Raw genomic sequence first — 16,062 nt, forward strand, 5'->3', positions numbered from 1 at the left:
GGGGGGTCCAGACAACTGATAGTTTTTTCGTAGTGGACAGAGAGTATGGCCCCACTTTGTTCCTTAAAAAGTTCTTGACCCGTTTCTTTATTGAGAAGAATCTTTCAGCAGTACAAGTAATTGAAAAAATGAAATTTGGGGGGTTCCGGGCCCCTTGGGCCCCCTCCCCGCTGGCTACGTCCTTGATTGTAGGGGATCCTGGTGTTTGTTTTCATCTTATATTGGGGATCACAAGTTGATATTCGGTATTTTTATTAGCCCTCTCCACCACAATTCAAACTATTCTAAAATGATTTATACATTCCAATATTTTATTCCTTTCTCACATTGTTGTGTTTACGCCACTAATGCCAGTTACAATCTAGGTACTATCTTGCAGGATGTTTTTAATTCGCAGGTGAGACAATACTAGATAAGATAAGAACGTTATCGGATCACCATTCTTATAAACAAGGTAAATTATACTTACTGATTATACAAAACCCCATTAATATCGATTACAGTGCTATCGTTACTTTTATACAGTACATGCTAACAACATTACTGTAACGAAGTCACTGTTAGCTTTTCGTTGTTGGAATAGGAACAGAGAGAGTGGTTGCCATCGATGTAAAAGCCGTGGCTTGGTTTTGCGTGTCGCGAGAATCGGCTCGTCGCCGTCTGGTGGTCAGACGTCGAGACGTGACGTCACTGTGGAGGGGATAAAGCACAACTCACTCTGGCGAGCGGAAGTAAAACTAGGTCAAGGTCGCGCATGCACTGCCTGCCGCGCAACGTCATAACTGTGGATGGCTGTGACAGTGTATAAAACCGCGCCAGAATTAAGGCGGGAAACCGGTGCTGCTTTGCCTTCTAGTGATGGGAAGAACGGTTCTTTAGAAAGATCCGGCTCATTCGGATCAGATCACTGAAATGAACCGGCTCTTCATATCATTCCGATCACTGACGTCACTCAATCCGTCTGCTCCATCAGATCATCGAATGGACCAATTCAAAATAAACAATTAATTTAGTTAATTCATTTATCTTGATTCGATCAATTATTATTATAGCCTAATAGTTAATATAATCAATTTTGGTTTTATCATTAAAAATTATTGTAAACAAATTAATTTCTCGTTCTGTGTACAATGAAATGTAGATGATTAAGAAATCATCGTTAATATTATCTGTAAAGTAAAATACATTTAATGGTTCAAAAGCTTTGTAAGTGAAATACAATAGTTTTCAACGATGTGTAATTGTCGTCCATAATAAATTCAGATTTTAAACAGTTTTCTTCTATGTCTAGCAGATCATAAAGAACTACGAGAACCGAAGAATGTTAAACTGCTGGCGACTCTCAGCTCACGGGTCGCGACCACAGATTACAATAAGACCAATAGACAGGACATCGGGTGCTCGCAGGTGAAGCCACTGCGGAGCGGCTAAACTCAACAATATGGCGGCGCGGGCGTGAGTCACCCTACTGAGGAGCGTCGCCTTGCACCCGCGCTCTTCACTTCGCCCTTGTCGAGCTTACTGTAGTGACCTGCTATACACTCCGCTTACTGACGCGTGTGCTTCCGGCGTGTTGCTAAACATCTTGTTGTTTACTCTTGTTTATGTTGTGGATGGTGTTGTCTTCACAAACACACAATGCCTATGTCATGTGTTGCTTTTGGATGCTTCAATAAAGGAAAACTAGAGGGGATAACTTATCACAGGTAAGCTGAAAACCTGATACGCAGTTGTTATAATTACCATGTTAAAATTTTAAACAATAACCAAACCATATGATTTGCCACAACGTATGTATCGTTGATGACGTGACCTTAAACTAAAGGTGCGCTCTACCACAGGCCAGAAATCGCAGTACGATGTTTCAAAAATCCGCTTTGAGCGCTGGCAAACTCGGTTGTAGGGAGGGCAATGAGTAGTTGCTGTGGAAGGGATCGGAACTTACCGAGCGCCTCCGACATTTGCCGAGCGGGGGACCCGAGCCAGGTGCGCGACGTCCGACTTACAATTCTAAAGGGCCCCATACACCTGCGAGCCTGGCTCGACTCGCCTAGAAATTGACCAAATCCGTCAGTGTATGGACAATAAAGAGCCGAGCCGAGTCAAATTCAGGCGCGCCGAGCCGGATCCGCCACTGCTTGCCGTGCGGCTCGGCTCACGAGCTCCTCCCGTTTGTTTTCAATGGGGTGATCGTGACAGGCGGAGAGAAAGAGTGGGGGCAGAGCCGAGCAGTACCGATAAATCCCGAACATTCCTGACAAACCCTGTACATTGCGGCTGATAGCGACCTCAGTTCGGACGGTTCTGATTTCTATTATCTTACAAATTAATGAGTCGTTTTATATCCGAATTAATGAGTCGTTTTATATCCGAATTAATGAGTCGTTTTATATCCGAACATATCTGCAAAACATAGAAATTATATCGAATTAATTATATTAATATTGAAACTTTCTTTATAACTCTAAAGATACTTTACAAAATGTGAGATGGTGCACAAACGAATAAAATGTCATAATCTAGAATAGAATAGAAAAATTATTTATTTTCTTGAAAATATGTACAATAGTAAAATTATATAAACATCATTTATACCTTAAGCACAAACACAAACATTGCTCCTTAGTTGTAGACACAATTGACATGAGAATAAAAATAAAGCAATGTTACTTTTTATTAAAGAAATATGAACATGTCTTTTTTTATTTTAATACAGCTAGGGTACATCAATAAACAAAATTCAAGAAAACAAAATAGGACCTCAAAAGGCAAGGAACTGCCTGTGTAGAGGCTCCAACTTTCTTAGAAAAACAAAAGAAAACAACACTCAAGCAAAATGAAATTAACAAAATAAATTCAAATACGATAAATCTACCCATTTAAACTAAGCTTTTAATAAAACACTTAAATTTGAATTAAAAACACATTATATAATTTTCCAAAGTCCTAAAGCTAATTCAGTATACATAAAATGCCATAAATATAAAATTATAACCATATCCAGTTATCTTTTTGTGATATTGGAATATATTCAAAATTAATAGGACAAAAGCAACATATTATAATGTGGAGTCCTTAATTGGTAGTAAATAAATTAATAATTACTTAACCAAAAACATAATTATAGAAATATGACAAAATCAATGACAACTACCTGACTTAAATACCTAACATAGCACGTGAGAAATAAGCTAGACTTGAAATTGTGCATGCAACTTCGACCAAGCCTGATAAGTGTCATTTTGTGTCGTCTGGCGTACGCGATTATAATGCTGATCTGATCTATAGTACATGGAAATTATCGAATAATTTCTAAACTAATAGTAATGTAACCTACAAATTATATTTATTTGATTAAGGCAGTTGGAAAATGCAATGAACCAAATATAATGTTACGAAACAATTTTATTGGTTTACATTTTAATACGAAAGATGCAATTAAAAAAACTCAACATAATTGTTGATTTTGTGTTTGGAGACCCTGAAGATAAATTCTTTAACTACTATGCTAAGTAGGGCTCTTTTTAATCCTCCTGGATGTTTAATCCACCCTCGAATGTTTTATAGCTACGCCACTGAAATGTAACGAAGTTACTTTGTTACATTAGACCTTTCCTTACGTCTTTTTTGGTATTTCGATACTCCGTTGTAATTGGTTTATTTGTATGTAGACAAGAGTAATTGCCTGCCATTAATTACGTTGTAAAATCACGGTTCAATGAAATAAATTTAATTGCGCTGCATCCTGCAGCATCCAGCTTTGAAAATGTAATATATATATTACATTTATACATATACATACATATACATATTACACCCACCAGGCTCTATTAAATTCAGAGGAGTACAGAGCGAGAACGCGCGGACTGCTTATTCCACTATTCTAATACGCGGGCTATCTCTAGTTGGCAGGAGGGGCCCCTCCATCCCCCACTTTTTCTCTCCGCCTGTCACGATCACCCCATTGAAAACAAAACGGGAGGAGCTCGTGCTCGGCTCGAGTATCAGTTCGCCAGTGTATGGCGCATTACGGATCGGACTCGTGCCCCCACCACCGAAAAAATCTGTTCATTCCGTTTTCACTACTGTACGCCAAACGTTACGCACCACTCGTTCCGCCAAGGGTAAGGTGTTTTTGTTTGTTTTGAGTTAACATGGCTGACTCCAAGTTATTTATGAGCCCTGATTTTTTTACAACATTTATTGAAGAGTATCGAAATTTGCCGATAGCATTTATTATGTAGACCGTCCGGTAGCCAGAAAACGGAGAGTAGCAGTGAGGCGTTCCTCTGGTGATATAGCGTTTCGCAGTATAGTATCTTTTTTTTTATAAGCGGTTTAACCTCGTCCAATAAACATGTTAAAACTTTCAGCTGACATCCTTAAATAGTTTGATAGTCTTGGTGACTATCATTCCTAACAAAAATTCAATAAATTCATGTGACTAATTCTATTTCTATTTAGTAACCAATTCTTTGACCACATTGCCCTTTCTTCCGTTTCTTCTTAAATACACCTAGCTCATCTAACACTATGACCGCAGCTGCATCCTTCTTCGAAAAACTCATGATGTTGCAACTGGGCGAGCAAGATACGTAGGGTGTATGGTGAATAATCAGCGGGTCCGGCTCGCGAGCTAGGCTCGCAGGTGTATGGGGCCCTTAAATAAGTTATTGCCTCAGAATCATCAGGCTTCCCAAGTAATGTAATTTGTTTTGGCATAGATTACAATAATTGTAATTTATGGTTATTGGTCGTGAAACCAGAATATAAATATTTTGTTGTAAGTAACTGTTACGTTTTTGTAACTACTTTTGGTTAATTAGCAAAACCATTTTATTTTGGTATACTTGTAACATCATACTGTATTTCAAAATAGCGACCGTTAAAAATTTAAAACTTAAATCACAGAAAAATTTTAATAACATTTAGGCCTACAGTAATTTTTTATGCGTTTATTTATGTATGTATTTTGTTGCAAATTTAATTTCTTTTCTTTTGACACAAAGAAAATTGAAACCCATCCATGAGTAACAAAGATATACAGCGAAAAATGTTCGTAAACGCATAATGTTATTGCATGATGCGTACTTAGATTACAGCAAGCCCAATAAGTTAATCTTATTATAATCTATGGATGCTTACTGTCATTTTCGCAATGTGTTTCGCTATAGAATTTTACCTTTCAACCTATGTTTTGTTTTTCACAATTTAATGCCATTTACTGTGTTTTCAGTTTCCCAAAAGGCGCAGAACAACGGCAACGATGGATCAACGCAGTTAGAAGAAAGGATTGGGAGCTGAATCGTCACAGTAGACTCTGCTCTTCACACTTCCGGGAGGCGGATATCGACCGAACTTCTCTCTGCAGGGTCCGGATACGAGAAGGAGCGATACCAGCGATTTTTCCAGCTTTCTCTGAGGTAAAAGACCGTAAACCACTTAAAAGAAAAGAAGAGCCAGAAATGTGTTCAACGAGCTCTTTTGTATCACCAACAAAAAAATTTCAAATTGCTCTTGAAAAATGCAAGTCAGATGTCTTGACTTACAAAAAGAAGGTAAAGGGTCTGCAGCAAAATAGAAGACGATTGAAAAAAAGGGTAGCAAATTTAGAATCCATACTAGAATCCCTTAAGGAAAAATTAAACTTTCAACCAGAAGATTGTTCCTTCTTAGGATCAATTTCTCAGAATTCGGACTGTTTGATAAAGCGAGCGGCGGAAAAAAACAGTAAACCCTAAAATTAAAAAGGTTTATGATGAAAGGCTCAAAGCATTTGCTATCACACTCAATTTCTTGTCTCCGAAGGCATACACACTTACGTACGAAAAAACTGAAATTGTTTGTTGTGAGTGAGTGGAACGTTTGGTAGGCAACGTTTGGTGTTATCAAAGTTTGGTTAAATGTAAAAATAGGGGGGGGGGGTTTAGTGCAACCGTCAGAGGCTGTAGAAAAGTTTTGTTTAATTGCCGAGTATGTTGTTAAGTTTAATTTGAACAAAGGAGACATTACTTCAATCAAAAATTTAACTGAAAAGATGACGTCATCTGTAATGAAGAAATGTTTAGGAATGGATTTGTTTCCAGGGGGACCATTTCCTTGACGATGGCCCCGAACAAAGCCATTTTGTACTTCTTATAAAGGCAATAGCTAAGAAATATTTTAAGTTGAGACTACACCATTTTTCAAAGAAATTCACTGAATCAATACACAAAACCAAACTTAGAAATTATCTCTTGAAAACAGTAACGTTCATGGGGCAATGGTTGGTTCATTGAATTTTAAACTGTTCAAGTTTTTCAATTGTATTGTAGTTTTTGTCTTTTGTTTTGTTTGTCATCATGGTTGGAAATGGTCACCTAAAAACAAATCTATTTCTATATTTTCTTTCTTTTTAGTGCAATTTTAATTGAAAAAGGTCAATAAACTAACATTTATAATATATGACTTAAAACTTCCTCCTCTTCTCAACTGAGTATTACAGATTAGTTACAATTACTTGTAAAGGTACAACATTTAAGTAATTTTCCATACTTTATTATAATTAATCTATAAATCTTACTTATTGCCTTACTAATTGTATAATAAATGTTTACAGACTTAACAAAATATTTTATTAAACCTTTATACACTTTGTTATAATATGTAAACATAAACATTAGATATTGTGTTTTGGGATATTTTGAGCTGAAGGATTATAAGGTTTAAAGTCATGTTTCCCTCATCTAATAATTTACACGCATATACAAACTTTGCTCATATTATAGTGTAATATATGCAAAAAAATAAATTACAAATAAGCTCTTAGTTGTACTTGTTTAGAGTATTGACTCAGATTGAATTCCTTCATTAATTACATAACTTATGTGATTTTATTTGAAGTAATTACTGTAAACAAGTACAAATAAAGCGTGTTGTACTCACTTTTTATAATATTCTATAATGTACGATCGAGGAAATAGATGGCCCGGCACGGAGCGTTAAGCTCCAAGCGGTCGCGGCCACAGAGTAATAAGGTATATACAGAGTGCTCGCGCCCATGCTTTCATGTGTTAACAACTTTTGGGCTGTTTTGTGAACTGTCCGCTTTAGAGCGCGACGCGACGTCAGCTTGTGTCCCAGCGGGCGTTGCCATACCATGCCCCGACGGGTGGCGCGGCGCGGCGGGTGTGGAGTGGGTGGGAGGGGGGGGGAGTGATGAAGCGGGCCAGTATCCCTGTGTCCCAATCTGTCGCGCTCAGCTCACTGTGCCCAATGAATACAAACCTTATAAGAAGAGCAAAGCCAATGTTAAAAAGTCTGCCAATTTTTATTTGAATTTGGCAAGCTTAGCGCGTCCACCGCTAGGCAGCCGTGAAGGGCGCTCGTGGAGTGGCGAGCTAGAGTGAGACAGAAGACAGAGCGGGAGCGAATGAGAATACAGCGCGCGGCCAGTTAGACAGAGAGAGAGAACAAGCTAGAGCGAGAGGGGAAGAGGGGGAAACAAGCGCTCCTAGCGGCGGACGCGCTAAGCTCGTTTTGGCGGGAAACCAACTTGGCAGACTATTCTCCATAAGCTTTGCGCTTCTTATAAGGTTTGTATTCATTGCTGTGCCTTCGGATAAGCAACTGAAATATCAGTAACAGCCTTTCAAATTAAAGTTCCTTGGCATAAATGTAATGAGAGAAGCCGCATAGAGTTATATTGCACAACATTCGATAAACTGACGGACCCGTTACAGTATTGGTTATTTCTAAATTGGCAACTCTAAGATTTATACAGAAATAATGAATGGTCTCAAACAATAGTACTGTATTTTCTGTGAATTAAACCATTAATTAGAAATTATAGCATCGTAGGTATAAAGTTAAGACTGCATTGCTTTTCTTAAGTAGTCCTGGATTAGTTACAGCTTTTGGAGCACTGGCCAAAACATTAAATATGACATTGGTATATTTTGAGATAAAAAAATCAATAACGAGAAATTGTATTACTTATTAATTCAATGCGAGAAGAATCTGTCAGAGTGGGCCAGATAAAACCGGTCCCGAGAGGCGTAGGCGCGCCGATGTACAGCATGAAGGGACATTGACCTTTCCCCTTCCACTACTGTCTGCCGTCCGTTCCTGTCCTGTCTATCTGTCCACGTCAGTGTAGCTTGAGTGTTTGACCGAGCAGTGTGGATCATGCCGTATTCAATAGAACAGCGTCTTTTCATAGTGGAGGAATATGTTCGTACAACTTCAATAATGTCGGTCCGTGAAAAGTTTCTTGAGAAGTATCCTGAAGGTCGAGTTCCTGCTAAATCAACCATTCAGGATTTAATTAAAAAGTGGCGTACAACAGGCAATGTGTCCAATATGAAGAGAGACAAACAACCAACTGTACGAACACCAGAAGCTGTGGCCAATGTACAGACCATTATTGGAAGGAGTCCTTCAAAGTCAACACGACGATTATCGCAACAAGTCGGAATTTCTCGAACATCTTGTCGGCGTATACTGCATGGATTAAAAATGCATGCCTATCGTGTGAGTGTTGTCACTTTTTCAGTTTCCTGTACGCATTGTATGAGTATTACGTAAACTCGCTCGGGACCGGTTTTATCGAGGTATACACAATATTCACTACAAGTGTTATCGTTATTAATTACTTGTCATTATTGCAACTTCATAATGTAAATCAATATAAGAGTGCGTGTTAGTATTAGTAAGGTTAAGAGTTATGTTTTAGTAATATGTTACTATTTTTTATTAAATGGTATTATGACTTCCGTGTAGTATAACATAGCATTTATTAAAACAGAAAGTTGTAACTGGAGAAGATACGTAAGTGTTGAAAAATTCTGTTATTTGACGTTTGAATTTCACAGTTACATTATTTTTCAAGAAATCTTCTAGATAAATTTTGGTCAAGTTTATTTTTTTTTCGTTATTTGGCTGTCAAGTTGTTGATTTGTACTATACGTTCTTTTACTAGCCAAATGAAGTTAGCATCCGGAATATTAATTTTTCGGTCGATCGAATCATAACCTGATGTAGGAAAGTCATAAATTTAAAATGTTACCTAAACTCCAAACAGTTTTGCTCGATTACCAAAAAAGTATGGTCGGGTGTATGGTAATTAATTACGGGTATGCAACTATCTTACTACAGAACACAATTTACATTCCATTGTTTGATATAAACGTGGTTAACGGTATTTGGTTGTTCAAATCAGTTACTATCCAGATATTGGTTAAATATCGCACACTTCTTGGCGATACAGGCCTAGCTTTAAAGACCAGGCGGTACCCAGTAAAGAGGTGTGAGTCAACTCATTTACACAAAGGCATACCTCCGCCACCCCTAACACAATGACTTGTCTCGAGGTCGCCGACTTTCACCTACAAGAGTGAGGGTGGATGGGACGAGGGGGTTGTTGGCTGTTCTAGGAACTGAGGCCTAACCACACTTACTCATATAGACGAGCTCCTCATGCGTATAAAGAATGCAAGAATGGGGCGATCAATGTAGGCGGAGAGAAAGAGTGGGGGCAGAGCCGAGCAGTACCGATAAATCCCGAAAATTCCTGACAAACCGTGTATGTACATGCGACTGATAGCAACCTCAGTTCGGAACGGTTCTGATTTCTATTATCTTACGAATTAATGAGTCGTTTTATATCCGAATTAATGAGTCGTTTTATATCCGAACATATCTGCAAAACATAGAAATTATATCGAATTAATTATATTAATATTGAACTTTCTTTATAACTCCAAAGACACTTTACAAAATGTGAGATGGTGCACAACGAATAAAATGTCATAATCTCATCATATTTTGCATATACGCTTAAAATGATGGTAAATATATTTTTTGTGCTATTGGAATATATTCAAATTAATAGGGCAAAAGCAACATATTACAGTAGAGTCCCGTTAATCCGATCCTAATTAGGACCGAGCCCTATTCGGATTATGTGATTGTTCGGATTAGCCAGAATTACAGAAAAAATACGGTTTTAAACTTGAGAATGGGTCTATTTTGTTATAGAATTATCAACATTTTTTATTAAAAATATGTTTTTTGACTGTTGCATTGTATTTCTTGACAAATAAACGTGTTTCCGAATACTAAGCACATTTACTGTATTTAGTGTGAGAGTTCTATTGTTAAGCAATGTGAGCGTACTGGATATTGTACGGGTCCACGCGTTCAATAGTTGCACGAAAACTACGCGTCATCCAATAGACTCTTCAATGCGACAGAAGACAATAACCGAATTTATGTTTTTTAACAATTAATATTGCACTCAATAATAATATCAGTACTGTACGTCCAATTTTTGTTTGATTTCACTTCTTAATACAGCAATTTTAACTCATACTTAACCTATAAGTTTCAATTTGGTACTGTATTTAACTTCATTATTTATGTACTGTACCGTACACAATTTGTCTTAATAAAATACTGTATGTCTATTTAATTAAAATTGTCTTTGTTTGTGTACGAAATGATGCACCCATTTTCATTTTTTTATGTAATTAGTCCTATAACTATTCATTATCGTTATAAATAATTCCTCCTGGACCTGTTCGGATTAACCGACGTTCGGATTACACGTGTTCGGATTAGCGGGACTCCACTGTATAATGTGGAGTCCTTAATTGGTAGTAAATAAATTAATAATTACGCTACAATATCTGTAATAAACTAAGGGGATTAAAAAAGAAACTTACGAGGAAATATTCAACCAAAAACATAATTTTGAAATATAATTTCTAACTAATAGTAATGTAACTTTCAAATTATATTTATTTGATTTAAGGAAGTTGGAAAATGCAATGAACCAAATATAATGTTACGAAAAAATTTTATTGGTTTACATTTTAATACAAAAGATGCAATTAAAAAACTCAACTTAATTGTTGATTTTGTATTTTGGAGACCCTGAAGATCATTATTTAACTACTATGCTAAGAACGCAAGTCTTGGATGTTTTGAAAAGTTTAAATGTTTTCAAGCATGAATGCTTTACAATCACATTTGAGTGACTAAGAAAATTAAAAAAAAGTACAATTGAATTGAGAATTCACGTCTTGTAAACAAACAAAATTTCTAAATTTTGCGAGTAGGGCTCTTTTTAATCCTCCTGGATGTTTAATCCTCCTGGATGTTTAATCCACCCTCGAATGTTTTCTAGCTACGCCACTGCATGTAACGAGGTTACTTTGTTTACATTAGACTTCCTTACGTCTTTTTGGGCCTTTCGAAACTCCGTTGTATTGGTTTATTTGTATGTAGACAAGATTAATTGCCTGTCATTAATTACGTTGTAAAATCAAGGTTTAATGAAATAAATTTAATTACGATGCATCCACCTTTGAAAATGTAGCCTAATTTAAAATATATGTATGCTGTACTAAACTACGGATAGGGGTTTGAAAATACAGTGATACATTTTAATAGGTTTGCCAGGTACTGAACGAAATTAAATTCAGAGGAGTACAGAGCGAGAACGCGCGGAGTGCTCATTCCACTATTCCAATACACGGGCTATCTGTAGTTGGTAGGAGGGGGCCCCTCCATCCCCACTCTTTCTCTCCGCCTACATTGATCGCCCCATTCTTCGTACGCATGAGGAGCTCGTCTCATATAGTCGTCATTTTTGCCACCTCTTGTCACTGTCAGTTGTTCGCTTTCTTGTGACCTGAGAACACACATGCAATTTGTAGCTAAACAGTGAGTTTACATTTGGTTTGAATAACTTCTACTCGTGTTGTTCGACATGGCCGGGCGACATGTATGTAGTTATAGGAATTGTGATAATAGCTATGACAAAGTGAAAGATTTGAAAATGTTTAAATTTCCGAAGAATTCATGCCGTGAGTGGGTTTAAAAACTGTGGTAAGTACCCATATATATTAATAAATCTTATTAGTGCAAATATACATTAGTTAAAAAAGTGGGGAAACTCGTTCCGAAGCTCACGAAAGTCATTAAGCAACTCAACAGGGTTTCATTTAATTTTATTTTTAACACATTAGGTCAACTTTGTAGACTTTTAAATTGATTTAGTATTATTGATATTCCCAGAACTAACATGGCAAAGCATATGTCTACTATTTATATTTTAAATATTTTTACTCTATCATCTTTAATTCCATCACCGTATATCTGATCCACCGAATAATTAGTTCTTGTGTGGTTAAATCTTTAGCAGCGCTATCTATGAATTTGAGATTTATTTAACTTAGTATCAGCATAAATCAGTTACCATTCTGTGCAACTATAAGGTATAAAATTATAATCCAACTAGCTGTTTCCCGCGGCTTCGCACGCTTTTCGTAAGTTTTGCCCGCGTATAAGCATTTCTGGTTGAAGTAAATTATATTTCCAACCCCGATGTAGATTTTACCTTGATGTCACGATCAAGAAAAATATGTCAAAAATGTATTGTACATGCATAATGTATTTTATTACAAAGTGGTCTACCACTCAACCTTTAAGTTCAACCAAAAATTTAATTTAGACAATTATACATCATAACTTAGCGCCTTCAAATAGTGTTTCACTGTTTAATATACGTATCTATCTCGTAATTGCAGGTTATAATGTGCAGGCGCTTTGAAAACTTTTCTTCATTTTATTCGTTTATATTCACGACATAAGCGAATAATTCAGATAATAATAACTATCCTATCTTCTAAGTTAGACTAAATTACGGATACATGTGAAATTTGATTGAAATTGGTTCAGTCGTTTTGGAGTGTTTATTGGCAAACATACATCGTGACTCAAGATTTTTATATATATAATATAAGATGTGTAATCCCCATCATCAGGGCATCTCAGTACACCTTTCTTAAAAACATTCACATTTCCCTCAACATGAACATGTAGTAATCTTCAATAAAACTCTTCACTTTCGTGGCGTAAAACAATTATAAAATAAAGCATGTTTTAAAATAAAAGTTAAAATTTAAATTTAAATTGACCTAACCTAAAACTCAACCGTACACGGTAGCTCTCACAATCCACAAATTAGATGAAACACATTGGATTACAGCAAGGCGGTAAGTGAAGCCCCCCCCCCACCCCCCCCCCCCCCCACCCCCCCCCCCCCCCACCCCCCCCCCCCCCCACCCCCCCCCCCCCCCACCCCCCCCCCCCCCCACCCCCCCCCCATTATGCAAAAAAGGAGATATAAAAGATGTGGGCTTCCATATTAAAATAAAATTGATTACAACCAAAAAAGTCTACCTTTTTCATACATATAAACTAGTACTTACTTTAAAAAAATACTATATTGTACTGTGATTAAGAATTCTATAAAATTCAAATTTCGGTTATTAACAATGTTTTGGTTTTTTGGGAACTATCCCAAAGGATTGAAGAAAATAAAGCAACAATGTAACAAAGGAATCTTGTTTATTAAAAAAAAAGGGATATTTGTGTGGAAATGAAGTCAAAGGCTTACATAAGTGACAACCCCCTATGTGTTAAAAAATAAAAATGAAATTTGTTTGTCTCTTTATTTTCTCTAAATAAAATTTAGTTATCAAAATAGAAGCCAACTGTTTTTAGTTTAATTTTTATAGTAACATAAGTTCTTTTAAGAAATGAACCTTAATCTTTATAATGGATATATGTTTTATAAATACTAATTCTAACACCATACCAATTCCTTTCTAAATGTATCACGAGTTTCAGAAAATAATGTTTAGTTTTATGGATCTCCATTCATAGTTTTTATTGTTTATAATGATAAAACTTGGAACACAGCAAAGCTATAGTGTGAATCTTGACGTTACCATCAGGAATAATTTTTTAAAATGTAGAAATATTATCTAAATGTCTTTTGTCCAATAACTGTTGCAGGAGCTCTCCGGATTAGAGTACCAGAAAAGGAAGAAGGCAGAAACAAATTGTGATGAAGGAGCAGCCAACTTTCAAAAAGCCTCCGCCTCCACTCACTCCGATCGTACCCCACGTGTCTGTTGACCTCGCCTCTCACTCTGCCTCAGCCTAAGATGGGCACGTTAGTGGTCCACATCGCAGCCCGCCACCCCCACTCTCCTGACCACCCACCATGGTGACTGCCTCCAGCCCCTTAGATCCGAGCCCTGCCGGTGGCGAGATGAAGAAACAGTTTCTTCTCTTGCTCCCCAAGCCCATGGAAGCCCCCGCCAGCCCCGCCCCTGCCCCCCCGGAGCAGCCCAAACCCCCCATCGACGACCCCCTCATCTTCTCCCTCAACCTCTATCAGGTCTCATCAGAGAAGAGAGCGCCGTTGAAAGAAAAACTCAGGGAACTTGTCGAAGCTGTCATGACTAAAAACCTAAATCCGGAAAAAATCATCATTGCCTACGACAGAACGTGATGTTAAGAGGGTTTTTTAACTAAAAAAGTAAGTGGTACGTAGAGTTTCTGATAGGACAGGAAGAGCAAGTTTTCCTCTTCCAGAAGGTTAAGGTCATTGTCTCTTCTTCTAGGCAAAGAGGCATTAAATTGTACACAAATGGGATTTTTTTGGCCACTGCCGCATTTTGTCTACCATAGAGATGCAAAACGGTCAGTGACCTTAAAATATTTATGTTGAATTTAATTCCTCTGTGTTTAGTAGAAGAGAAATAACTTTCCGATCTGGTAAAGTTATTTCTGCTTGACCTAACCAATCAAACTCTGGTGGATGTTAACGTATCGTACCAAAATCAGCATTGATAGCATATTATTTATTTTTAAACACAGTATTTATTTTGTACTTAATTAAAGATCTCCGTCTGTCCTAATAGTAGGTTGTCGTTTTTATATTTTCCTAATTTGTGGCTAGATAACTCCTATTGTATCAACATGTAAAGTTATCCAGTGAAATGTATTTGTACAAAGTGTTTAGCAAGATAAGAAACGACTTTATAAAACGGTGATATAAATTTTTAGAAAGATTTAAGTTAACTGCGATATTTGTGTTGATTTTCTTCAAGGGATAGATCTCATGTTTTCTGTGTTAGATGTTATATTTATTTAACCAAAGAAATATTTATTATTTATATTGTTAACAAAAGTACAAAGATAGTCTGAATGTAATGAAAAATGTGAATGTCTTAGTTTTAAAACTGTTTTGTTTCGAACATTATTATGTAAATAATCGAAGTCGTATTAGTATTAAATGTTACCATTAATTTTGTATGAGAATAACTGCAGTATTACTCTTCAACATTTATTAACGGATAGTTCACTGTATTTTCAGTATGTTTTTGTTACGTTGTTGTAAACCAAAAATAAAATAATTTATTGTCTTCCATTTTTACTACCTTACTACCCTAATACACGCAGGGACGCACTGATGAGAGGGGGGAGACTAATCTGCCCCCCTCAGGAGTATTTTTTTTTAAAAAATCATTTGTTGTTAGTTGTCTATTTTCCGACTAAAAATAACGTTTATGTTGGAAACTTTGATCAATCAATCATAATCTAACATTTCAAATTTTACAACTATTTTAATTTTTGAATTTCACGGCACTGCACATGTAATAAGTCAATTTTGTTTAAAACGCTAAATATTTGAATTCTCATCATCACGCAGCAACTACAAAAAGTAGGTTAGTTAATATATTTTATAGCCTATCTGTACCCGGTAATTTTAGTAACCGAGTAAAAAATTTATTCAAAATGATTTAGAATCATATGTTACAGGGTACAGTTACATGTTCCAGTCATATTATTGCTAAACCAGTCTGCGTAATTTTTTTGGCAGAAGTATTTTGTTGACAGTTTATGATTAAATTTTTCTTCTAGTTAAATAATGAATTAGCATATAAACTGTATTTTTTTGCAGAAGATTGTAATTATCCCTGTATAAGCTTCTGTTGATTGGTGGTATCTGATTTTACTGTAAACTTTATACACTCTGATCTGATCTTTGCCCTTTTTTTGTTAGTTCAGGAGTACCATAAAATTAACGATGTTAAGACCTAATATTTCAAAATTGTCTTATATATTTCTGGGGGAGGGACTCTGGACCCCTCTGTTGATGTGGTGGGGTTCCAATTACCCGGGTGTTCTGGGCACCTCCCCCCCAGAGAAAAGTTTTTTTAA

At 36.5% G+C, this 16,062-nt stretch overlaps 1 protein-coding gene across 1 annotated transcript; it reads left to right on the forward strand.

Annotated features, from left to right (window-relative positions):
• Positions 1–1,438: 1,438 nt before the first annotated feature.
• On the forward strand, positions 1,439–5,917 carry LOC124363273 (THAP domain-containing protein 2-like). Its single transcript, XM_046818483.1, has 2 exons — positions 1,439–1,706; positions 5,237–5,917. The coding sequence occupies exons 1-2, from the start codon at positions 1,639–1,641 to the stop codon at positions 5,739–5,741; spliced, it is 573 nt and encodes a 190-aa protein (XP_046674439.1). The 5' UTR covers positions 1,439–1,638; the 3' UTR covers positions 5,742–5,917.
• Positions 5,918–16,062: the final 10,145 nt, after the last annotated feature.

Source organism: Homalodisca vitripennis, chromosome 5, assembly GCF_021130785.1.
Source record: "Homalodisca vitripennis isolate AUS2020 chromosome 5, UT_GWSS_2.1, whole genome shotgun sequence".
NCBI lineage: Eukaryota > Metazoa > Arthropoda > Insecta > Hemiptera > Cicadellidae > Homalodisca > Homalodisca vitripennis.